The 11,962-nt window shown below is 43.9% G+C and overlaps 1 protein-coding gene across 1 annotated transcript; it reads left to right on the top strand.

The window, feature by feature from the left end:
* Positions 1-373: 373 nt before the first annotated feature.
* gpr185b (G protein-coupled receptor 185 b) lies at positions 374-11,854 on the top strand. The gene is made up of 2 exons (XM_040012534.1): positions 374-485; positions 1,824-11,854. The coding sequence occupies exon 2, from the start codon at positions 1,826-1,828 to the stop codon at positions 2,894-2,896; it is 1,071 nt and encodes a 356-aa protein (XP_039868468.1). The 5' UTR covers positions 374-485; positions 1,824-1,825; the 3' UTR covers positions 2,897-11,854.
* The last annotated feature ends 108 nt before the right edge of the window (positions 11,855-11,962 follow it).

Genomic DNA, 11,962 nt, shown 5'->3' with positions numbered 1-11,962 from the left:
GTGAAGGTGACGATGTGTTAATCCACTCTCCCTCTCTCCGTGATTCACACACAGACCATGATGACGGTGACTGGAGGAGCGGAGACTTCTGACGTCAGACGAGGAGAATGACAAGCGCGTCCAATGAGGGGCCGAGGATGTGCAGCGCGAGGACGGAGCAGCCGACAGAAGGCTAATAACCATGCCAACGGAGGAATATAGCGCGCGCCGCTGACTGGGGGAGAAGCGCGCGCGAGAGACAGGGGGAAACCCCGAAAGAAGAAAATACTGAAAACACGTTCACGGGAAGTGGAGAATAAAGGAGGACGGAGAGAGATACGAGAAGCAGAAGCAGAAGAAGAAGACACGGAGCGGGTAAATGTGTGTGTGTTTGTGTGTGTGTGGCGTGGTCTTCATCCATCCCACTTTCTCTCTCCCTCCCGCTCTCTCGCTCTCGCGCGCTGGCTCAGGGACTGCACTGCTGCAGCTGAATGAAACCGATGAAGGTATTTAAGCTTTTGTTCTGTCTTTGCTGCACACAGCCTGCCCTCAGTGCTGGAGGCTCGGCAGGGGCGTAAAAACAAAAAAACAAAACAAACAAAAAAAAGGCTCGTGAGTGCTGTGTGCTGGGCTCTGGGGCGCACGAGCTCCCCGTTACCGCAGGGATGTGAGACCCCCCTCCTCCCCCCCCCTCTCAGCTGCGGGGCTTTTGATGCTGGTGTAGGTGGTGGTGGTGGTGGGGACGGTGGTGACCTTCCCTGGACGTTTCCAGTCATTGACGGTGTGTGCGCGTGCGTGCGCGCGTGCGAGAGGAGGACTGAAGAGGACTGAAGAATAGAGGAGGGGGAGGAGGGGTGAGTGGGGGCGTTGAGGTGGGAGGTGCGAGAGGAGGGGGGACAGATTTTTTTTTTTATGAATGGAGCTCCACATCTCTCTTTGGCGCACGCGGCTGCGAGTGTGTGTGTGTGTGTGTGTCGCTGTGCGTGCGCGCGCGCGCGCGCTGGCTGCTCTGCTGCTGGGCTAAAATTAGCGTCAGCAGCCGCAAATATGTGGATCAGAATCCGAATTAAGCAGCTTTCTAAATGAAAACTGTGGGCGCACGTGCCCGTGTCTGGGGCTCGCGCTCACACACGCCACCGGTGAATAGGACGGCAGCCGTGCCCCAGGACGTCATGCACCATTTTTAGAGACGCTCTAAAAATAGACAGAGTCGGTGATGATTTTGGTTGTCCGGACTCTGTCAGGTAGGAGCGAGCCAGACTCTCGTTATTGTTATTACTGTTGTTGTTGACAGTGTTGTTTATTTGGTGTATGTGTTGGTTTGCTTGAAGCCAAAATGGCAGGAAGAGTACTGCCAGTTATGGAAGACTTGTCCTTGTGTGTGTATGTGTGTGTGTGTTCACACCTGCTGATAATTACCTGTCAGCGTGGTGCACGAGCTGCTGATGACGTGCATGCTGGAGGGTAAAAGTGCTCGGTCGTTTTCACGAGTTTCTGAATGGATGAAAAAAAAGTGATTTTCTTATTTGGTCTCTTTTGTGAAACGGGATGGCTGAGCACACGTCCCTGCTCCTCCTCCGCCCCCTCTTCCTCCGCCTCCTCCCTGCTTTTCTCGTTTGTTTTGCCCTCCTCTCCCCGTCTCACGTCCTCTTCCACTCTTTTTGCTTTCCTCTCGTCCTCACTTCCACTTTCTTCTGAAAACTTCTTCCATCGTGTTTTTAACTCATCTCTCTGCTTCCATCTTTCTGCTATGTCACATTCCTGCACACAAACGCCTGCACCTCTGCTCCACCTCTTTCCTGACTCACCTCTTCCTTTCTTCCCTCCCTCCTCCCTCTCTCCAGCTATGATTCTCTCCCTGGCCGCGGCGGCAGCCATGAGTAGCGGTGGCGGTAGCAGCCTCAACTCCTCCTCTCCCCTCGACCCCTTCGACTCCTCCACCTCGTGGAGCCTGGTTGAGGACCCCGCCAACTCTTCGTCAGAACCTGTAGTGCAAACTGTGACCCCTGACCTCCGGCCAGCGACCACCGCCGTCGCTCTTCAGGAAGTCAGCCCATGGGACATTGCGCTTTGCGTGACGGGGACTCTCATTTCCTGCGAGAACGCCCTGGTGATCGCTGTGCTGTTCTACACGCCGACGCTCCGCGCTCCCATGTTCATCTTGATTGGATCGCTGGCAGTGGCGGATCTCCTGGCCGGCCTGGGCCTCATCTTGAACTTTGTCTTCACCTATCTGATCGACAGCTCGGTGGAGTTCGTGACATTGCTGTCCGTTGGACTGCTGATCTCGGCCTTCTCAGCGTCTGTCTTCAACATCCTCGCCATCACGGTCGACCGGTACCTCTCGCTCTACAACGCCCTGACCTACCACACTGAACGGACGGTCACCTTCACCTACGTCATGGTGGTCTTTATCTGGGTGTCGTGCCTCACGCTCGGCCTGTTGCCGGCACTGGGCTGGAACTGTCTGAGAGACGAGAGCACGTGCAGCATCTGCCGACCGGTCACTAAAAACAACGCCGTGGCGCTCGCCGTCACTTTCTTATTGGTCTTTGCCCTCATGATGCAGCTCTACCTTCAAATCTGCAAAATCGCCTTCCGCCATGCGCAGCAGATCGCGGTGCAGCACCAGTTTGTGGCCATCTCCACCACCAAAGGTGTCTCCACACTGTCGGCCATCCTGTGTGCCTTCGGGGCATGCTGGCTGCCGTTCGCCATGTACTCCATTGTGGCTGACTCCAGCTACCCCGTAATATACACCTACGCCACGGTCCTCCCAGCCACCTGCTGCTCTGTAATCAACCCCATCATCTATGCGTTCCGAAACCCAGACATCCAGAAGTCGCTATGGATGGCCTGCTGTGGGTGTGTCCCCTCCAACCTCTCCTTAAGACCCAGGACCTCCAGTGATGTGTAGCAGGGAAGGTTGGTGTCTCCTTAGTATGATGCTTGAGGTCGAGTCAGGGTTGGAGGAACAAGAGGTGGCTAGGAGGAAAGAGGAAAGAGATTTCCTCTGCTTCTCATATCGGGGCAAGCTGATGGCGAACACTCAGCTGGCCGCTGTAGATGTGGCACTGGCGGATGATGGAGAAGAGGACGATGCATAGTCAAAAAAAACAAAAAAAAGAAAAACGATATGAAAGTTTGTAGCCTTGAGAAAACCAAAATCATGGATGGAGATGGTGTGGAAACCAACTGCAAACACCTGTTTAAGGTATCCTCATCATGGCTGTGGGAGCTGAGGCAGGCTGTGGGGGAAGTGTCAGGTGACTTTTCCACTGGCCTCTGTTAGGGCACGAAAAGTGAGTCCTGCTTCTCAAGAGTAGCATATATGTGAAGCTGAGATTTAGGAAGAAAGTTGCTAAATCTCTGCATGTCCTGAGGCTGGGCAGCACTGCATGGTTATGCAATCAGAAGGAGTGAAACAGTCTTAAAATACTTGTTTGTGTTTTAACTGATGTGTTTGAAATTAAGTGGCATGTGGATAAAAATACAATGAGCTAAATATACACAAGGAACGACCTTGAAAATTCACAATGAGCTACCTTCTCCTGGTAAAAAAACGAGAATATTTCCTCCCTGGAAACATTTTGAGCAATGTTTCCTTCAGCTGATGCAGATTAAGTAGCTGAGTCTTGCCCATTAAGCCTTTTCCCAATGCCAGAAGCACAGCCTTTATTATTTGTTTTTTCCCATTTTGATGCAAGTTTCAGGAAAGAGTGAAAAAAAGCTAATCACACAACATCCCTCCTCAAACATTCAAATCCGAAATGAAATCTAATGTACCAGTCTCTGAATGCATAAACAAGCCCGGCTAGTTTGAAGAATCTAGAGAGGGATTTCCATATTTAGACTGGCATGTGTTGTCCTTGGTGCGTTGAAATGAAATCTGCTCCGCAACGGAGAAAAATGGGTTTCTCAGCCTGCCGCTGTGCCGTGACTGTGAAGCAGAGAGAGCTGAATTCAGCACCAAGGACAGCGTCACTGCAGAGCGCTGCTACCCTGGGAATGCTCTCTGCTGCGGGGAGGGAGAGCGCCGGAAAGTAGGCTACGCTGTTCTTTACACCCTCTTTATGGGGAAATGTGAGACGGGCCTTAAAGGAGCATTTCAGCATGATTGGAGTTTCTTTCACCCTTTTGTCCAACCCTGGATGGATAAAGGTATTTAAAAATTTGGTTTTGCTAAAACTCTTCTGTTATGTGATTGCTTCAGTTTCAAAAAGACATGCAGAACAACATTAATAGTGCTAGTTAATCACTGTGGCACAAGAGAGCACAAAAGACATTTATGCTTAGTATCAATAGCTAACATCTGCAAACCTTATGTCTCGGTTTGGATACTTCCATACACTTTGCATTTTATGCTATGTCCTTACTTGCATAGTGTTTAAAATTAAACGGGGTAATGTTATTTCAAACTGACCACAGCAAGCTGTATACTTTCCAGAAATGATGACTGGACATTGATCGGAGCCTGACTGATCTATCAGTGGGATGATATAATCAGCTTTTTGGCGATCTAATGTTATTGTTGTTTAAAATGGCTGATAAATTAAAATTTAACAAATATTTGATGGGAGAAACTCCAACTTCAAACTTGTTATAAGTGTTGAAGATTTGTCCACCAGAGGGCACTCTGCAAGTAACCTGTTGGCGACACGTGTTTGGAACACCACAAATACGACAATCAACTGATTCAGACAGAGACAGGCAGAGCGTAAACGGGTAAATAAATAACTACATATAACAAATGTTTAAAAAGTCTGTTTAGATTTCATGTGTCTGACAGAATTTTTTTTTTAAATATATATCGGAATTTCAGATTTTTAAATGACCAAATATTGGCATCAGTATCACTGTCAGTGTATAACAGTGATTATCCCACTAGCTGCTGCAATCTGTGAACATTTACTACTCCCTTAGCAGCTGACCGCACATACGACAAGATTCCTCTGCAATAAAGAAATTGATTTAACTCTCATGAACAAGTAAAGCAAACCAAAGTTGGTCTCGTGAATACTATTTAGCTGGCTAGCTAGCATTGGGAACTAGCATCGTTGCTTGGAATGTATTTCCTTTCTGTCGTATTGCTGTCTGAAATGTTTTGGCCATTTCTTCTACCATGTAGCAAAAGCAGCAATTATTTGGGGTGGAAAGTGTAAATAACACTACACCACATCAAAGCATACTAAAGATTTGCTGCTCGTTCTTTAGCTGGCCTGTCATTGTTGTATTAATATATTGATTTTTTCTGAGGGGTCCTGTTCTTTTATTACGCAGAAAAAATGGCGACTATTTTGAAGAAGAAGGGTAAAGAACGCCACACCACATGTACTGCAAGTGCATAATAAATGTTTGCTGCTAGCTATTTAGCTGGCCAGTCAGAATTGGCCTGACATAGTTCCTTACAATCTATCAGCTTTCTGCTGTTTACAAAATTTCTGATGATCTATCATCCTAAGCTGTATACACACTGGAAGTGTCCGCATCAACGTGGTGAACACACTCCATAGAAAGCAAAGAAAATTCAGCAACTCTTAGCAACTATGGGCGAAAGAGCTGCAAGCAACGTAAAGTGGATGAGATCTGAGATAATCTTTTTTTAAAGCCCAGGTGAGCGACTGAAGGGACTACCAATGTGAACTAATAAGAACACAGGACACATATGACCTGTTAGTAAATGAGTTAGAGGGTTACCTAGGCAACCGCATACTGGAACACCTACAAGCTGTCAGCTTCAAAGCAATATGCGTCAAGCAAATCGTTTACTTTTATGCTTGAAATACAAAGTATGGAAGTATCTGAGACACAGCTATGGTAAAAGCTCAGCATTGTTTAAGACCAGCATATTATAAGCCTAATTTGACCCCTGCCAGGCCAGTTTTTAATTATTTTTTAGATAAAAGCTACAATTGTTATTTTAGCCAAAGTGTCTTTTTAGCATGCTCTTGTTGTTTGATGTTTCGACACATAAAAAACTATCAAAAAACTTTAAAACGTGATTAAAGATCCAGAAAAATGGCTAACTTACTTCTCTGATGGAAACTCTGTCTATAATGCACAATCATGAATGTATTTAAATATCAGCCTCGATATCAATCTTAAAATATTTCCAGGGGTCAGTCAATCAAAACAGAAGCTTTAAAAAATTACTCCAGTCATGCTCAAATGATCCAAAAAAATCCACTCGGGGTCCTGCCATGCCACCATGACCCCGTCCTCTCTGTCCCCGTGTTTGCGATCAGCAGAAATTCCCGTCGTCACCGGGAAAGGTGAGAGCAGCTGATATTTTTCTGAGGCGAACAGGACCTCTGTGTTTTTCTGCAATCTCCATAAAGCTGTTTTGGCCATGCGGCTCTAAAGTTAGACGGCACTCTGGCTCCACAGCCCAATTGATTTTACATTAGCCGAGCTGAGCACAATCCATATCGAAAAGGTCGTTTTTCATCGGGGGCAGCTTTGGTCGGCTACGCTACGTTTTAAGTCATACTTGCGATTCTTGCACCTCTGAAAATAAATTAAGAATGGATGTGTTTTGTATTATTGCTAAATATTTGTAATGCTTACGCTTAAACACTCATAGATGTATGTCATAGATTCAGGGGAAATGGCAAAAGTCTATATATTAAGAAGGAAACAAAGCACCATATGGCGAAAAATTCTCTGGCTTCCATTTTAATTTCCCTATGTGCAGCCTGTCAGCAGTAGCTGGGTACCTTCTGCAGACATGCACACAGTCTCGCCCCGCCTTGAAGAAGCAGTGTAGCTCCACCGCGGGCCACCTCTGAAGGCTCGGCAGGTTAATGAGAAGCAAGAGAGGTGAGGTGACGTGGCGTGAAATAGAAACGCCAGGCGAGACGCGCTTTAACGCAACCTCAGGTCACGTCCACCATGCACCCAATCAGGATGAAGTTATTTCCCCACTGAAAGGGCATCATGCACCGTAAATCCAGCTAATGATAATAATATCTGAGCAGTAATGGTACAGGGAGCTGGCCTAATGTACAGAGAATGCTGTGAGGATGAATTGGAGAAGGGATTTATTGCCAACCTCAATCTGTATTTAAATGATCTACGGAGATACTTTTCACTTTCGTGTTCCTCAGAGCAACCTCGGAGAGAGTTTCAATGACTAAGCTGCTGGCATGCTGCTCATATACATGTGTGGGAGGTGTGCTGGCTTTGGGAAAATAGTTTATGGAAACTGGGCTGTAGTTTCGAACTGCAACAGTAAGACTCAGCACAGGAAAAAAACTGTGCAACTACAGGGAGTCACTTCCAAATTCAACGCTTTCTACCAAATAAATCACAACATTATGGCGTGAAAGCAAAAAACACACATGTACTCGATGAAACTCTGAAAATGGCGCACAGGAGAAGCAGGTATTTTCTTTTTCTATGATGTAAATTAAAGCTTAGAGTAGAAGTATTTTCTACTTTTCTTGGCAGGAAGCAACAATCAGTTGTTTTTGCAGCAGTTGTTAGCAGAACAACAGCCACACGAGTTTCTGTCAACGATTTCCTTTGGAAACGGCAGACTCTCTTGTGTCTTCTTTTGATTTCTATTTGTTTGGTTTTGGCCTTATTGGAACAACAAAAACTCCTTCGCAATAATGTCCAACTGTGTTTTGCTGTGTACAAAAAGCCACAAGCGAGAAATGGAGAGAGAAAGAGAAGCGATCGGCTTTGGAAGATTTGCAGAATAACTCAAAGTAAATGTTTCAAGGCAACAAATGGCACATTGGGTTTTATTGGAAAGAAATATGATCCTGGCTGCCTGGTCGGGGTTTTCTAAAAAGCATGGAAAACCTAATGAGTAAATAAATGCTCAACTTCTATTCTTAGCTCATCTACTGCAGACAGAAACCTCCAAAAATAAAACGCATCTGCAGCCATTTTACTAATTTGATAATTTAATTATAAAACCACCAGTTGAACAAGTTGCCGGTGCGACCTCTTCCCTTCCTCTCTCTTTTGCTCAATCACTGCATTGATGGAACTGCCTAATGGTAAACCACCTGCATCAATTATTAAGTGAAATATTTTCAATTACTCTGAGGTTGGAAGCATGATGTGGATGAAATTTGGCACTCGGTGAACCGCAGCAGTGCACGAGGGAGGGTGAAACATATCCACGCACAAGAGTTGAATGAATCTATTTCACACAGGAAACTGATGCGGATCCTTTTGGCACACAGTTCTCTTGTATGCACAATGATATGCGAGACTTGCCTGGTCACCTGTGTTTGGATATGCTCGATGGGACATGCAGAGCAGTCACAAATTAGGTGAGGATAATGTCACATCCGGTACGGTTTCTAACAGACGGCCAGTGTTGCCAGTGGTACAGTTTGGCCCTTTAATTGTAATAGTAAAAGAAGACCTGCACTAGCAGGGATGTGGCTTTTAAACTCATCTTCTTTCCTCTTAAAGGCTAATCAAACCTATTAGAGAATCATGAAGCAGAACTGGATTGAAGGGAAATAAATTTTGAGGCTTGTTTTAGATTCTGTAAGGCCACCTAAAAATGTCAACATTTGAAATTGTCTTGACTCCAGATACGGCATGGGAACACCAGCATTTACCATTCTAATCTGTTCAGCACTTATTTATGAGGAAGAAAACAGGAAAACATAAACAGTGTAAAAAATGTATGTAGCCACGTGACATCACCTATTGGTTTATGAAACCCTGTTTTGAACTCTTGCCATTATAAAGAAACCTAGTAAAGGATTGGCTCATTGGCTGATGACACATGTTGAGGATTTCAACCAATGGACATATCCTGGATGACTCTCTTTTTTAACTATATAAGAATGACCAAAATTTACAAAATGGCATTCACGTTTTATTCACTATGACCTGAAGCTAGGAACTGAGACCATAAACTCATAAGAAGAGTGTTTGCAGAGGTCACAGGGAAACTGAGGCGAGGACCATTTTCCCAAAGACTCAAATACAGCTCAGCAATGACTTTCTGGAAGTGTTGATCCTATTCATATTCTCCATAGGGAATCTGACTATGAGCCATAATGTGGAAACAATCAAAAGTAGACTTAGTATAAGCTATGACATTCCTACAGTTTCCTAAATCCAAACAGCAACATATCTAAATGTGGATTTCAATGATACCATGGAAATTTTTAAATTAGCGAACGCCACATTACTTAGTCTACGTCCACATGCACATGGATATCTTTAAAAACAGGGATTTTTTTCAAGTTTGTTTCCAAAAATATCTCTGTACTCAAGTTCCATCAAGATGATGAAGGATATCCATAACCCTAACCATATGGAAATGTTGGCAAGTCAGAAGCTCACAAACAATAAAATAGAATAGAGAATAGAATAGAATAATCCTTTAATTGTCCCACAAGGGGAAATTTGGTTGTAACGGCAGCCAGAAAGACACATATACAACAAACAGTACACAGGACACAGAACAGAAACACACACAGTTTTTCTTACATATTTACATTAAGGACAATGGTTACTATAAACAGAGTCCAGAAAAGAGATAATGGCTAAAGAGATAAAGATAAATATCTTTGATGCTCTGAAACAAAAGCTCAGTTTTTCTTGTCCACATGTAGCCGCAGAAACAAAGTTTCTGAAAGTCTTCACCCTGGCAGGAGTTCTTTAAAAAAAAAAAAAAGTCCTGTTTTAAAGCCTTGTGTTGTAGCCATCTTGGTTTAAAAGTACTGTACTAATATCCATGAATCTAGCATCCTGTTAGCTACCTTGCTAACTAGCTTGCTAGCTATTAATAGGCTAGCTACCTTCAACTACTTCTTTACCTTCACAAACTCTTTTTATTCTATTGAATTATATACAGTTTAAACAACAAAAAATTCATGGTGTAAACAGCCCATTAAAGATGAAGAAAACAGATGCTTAGAGAAATATTGTGACTAAATGGCATTAGCAGGTTGCCAGCTAGCGCTAGCATGTCGGCATCTCAGTAAGTTACATATTAATAACATATTTTATGAAATAAAACCACATAAATTTTACTTTTTTGTGTGACGAAAGCCTAAATATATAATCTCTCTCTCTTTTTTTTTAAAATAACATAATTCTCAGTGTGTTTAAATATTTGGTGACCTTAAGTCTCCATTTGAAAAGCTGTGATTGAAATTTAAGGATTTCAGTTTTGCACTTTGACAGTACTATTTAGGCAGTTTTTGGGTGTCCAAAAAACTAAAGCAAAACTCACAATGTTCATTTGATCCAACTGTGCATAAAATCTTAAATATAAATATATATTTAATTGCTATATATAAATATAACAAGCCTGCTGAAATCCAAACACAGCGGCAACTAATCAGTTGCTGTGAATTCCAGATGTATTTTATAAACTGTCCCATCTGGCATGTCCATCAAGCGGTTGTTTTAACAATTAATAAGACTCATCTGTGAATATGCCACTACTCAGTCTACCATTCCTGGGACAGGAGTGGAGCGACCACTCACTGTGTGTTTGTGTATGTGTGTGTGTGTGTGGGTTTAACGTGTGTGCCCGGGATCATAGCCAATTGTAATGAACCATAGCAACTCTAACTGTAAACACAAACACGCAGAATGGTTTTTGTCAGCCGCTATACAGGACTTATAATTCAGTTTTTAAAAAGAAAAGAAATACCGTACAAGTGAGCGTGTAGAGCGCATGTGTGCGTGTGTGTGTTATTTTTCTTATGCAATGCTGTACAGAAATGTATATTTTTGTAATGTTCATCAGGGCATGAGTTACAAGACATGGTCGCTGCTGTGAGTCTGTTGTGAGCGTGTGTTTCTTCCTATTCTTCTGTGTTCTTCCTATAAACAAACGTCAAAAGTTTCTTTGGGGGGGAAAGTTGTGTGTCGGATATGCTTAAAAAAAGTGCCATAATTTTTGACTTTCTAGTGTCTTATTTTTTGGTTTGTATATATCTTAAGTTAATCGGAGGGCAAAGACGCAAAGTCGTTAGAACCAGTAAATCTTTCTGACCTATATATACTTATTTTTTGCTCTAACTGCAGACAAACACAAGCCTCGATACAGATTGCAGTAAAGTGAAGGGTTTTATCTGTTAAAAAAGAAAGGGGGGGGGACAATCGCACTGATCGGCAGGGAGACGGAGAGTTCGTGAGCAGCAGTTTTACGTCACAGAGTCAGGGCTCCGGTGACGTCATATTGTCTGAGTCGTGTCTAAGGGAGCAGGTCGTTTCAAAGACACCCCCTCCTCTGTTTGAAAAAACTTCACTTTTTCCTCCTCCCCATTGCTTTCACTCGCCTGCCACTCCCCCCCCCCCCCCCCCTTTAGAAAACACCCTTTTCCCCTCATTTCTTTCTATCAATCTTTTTTACTCCCCCTCCTCTTCTTTCCATTCAGCCCGTCTTTGCCATCCTCAACTCCTTCCTCCCACCTCCCTCTGTCTCTTTCTCTTGTCTAACATTTTGCTATCCGTGGCCTGCCGGAAGCTAGTCGGTCAGGCGCCGTCTAAAAATAGTCCCCACCGAAAGCAGATTAAAAAGAAAAAGAGGAGTAGAAAAGAAAAAGGAGGGGTGGGAGTAAATAAGTCGAAATGAACCAGGGGGCAGAGGCAAACCTTCACCTTGCTGCGGTAGACAGAAAAACATTGCCGGTCTTTGTTTTCTTCGTTCTCGTGTGTCTATTTTTATATACAGTCTCCTTATCCATCCTTTAAAGCCTCTTTTATTTTCTTGTGAGCACAAGCATTTACATGAAGGTTCTGTTTATTTGTGGTTTTTTGAAAAAAGCAGGGTTTGGGGCGAGTGCCTACAGCAAATAAGCAGGACCAGCTCAAATGTCAGTCAGGCTTATAATGTGTCTCCTCTGTAACCTACAACCTGGCAGAGATTGTCAATTGATTTCAAAAAAACCATTACAGAGCTAATTTTCTATCGGACCGAGTATGGCCTTCACGGACAGAAAAAGGCGTAGTTTTACGCATCGATGCTGTCGGTCCCGATGAGAAGCAG

This window comes from Simochromis diagramma, unplaced genomic scaffold (genome assembly GCF_900408965.1).
Source record: "Simochromis diagramma unplaced genomic scaffold, fSimDia1.1 OVJJ01000612.1, whole genome shotgun sequence".
Taxonomy (NCBI): Eukaryota; Metazoa; Chordata; class Actinopteri; order Cichliformes; family Cichlidae; genus Simochromis; species Simochromis diagramma.
The sequence above is the reverse complement of the archived record's forward strand: the minus strand, read 5'-3'. Positions and strand labels throughout refer to the sequence as shown.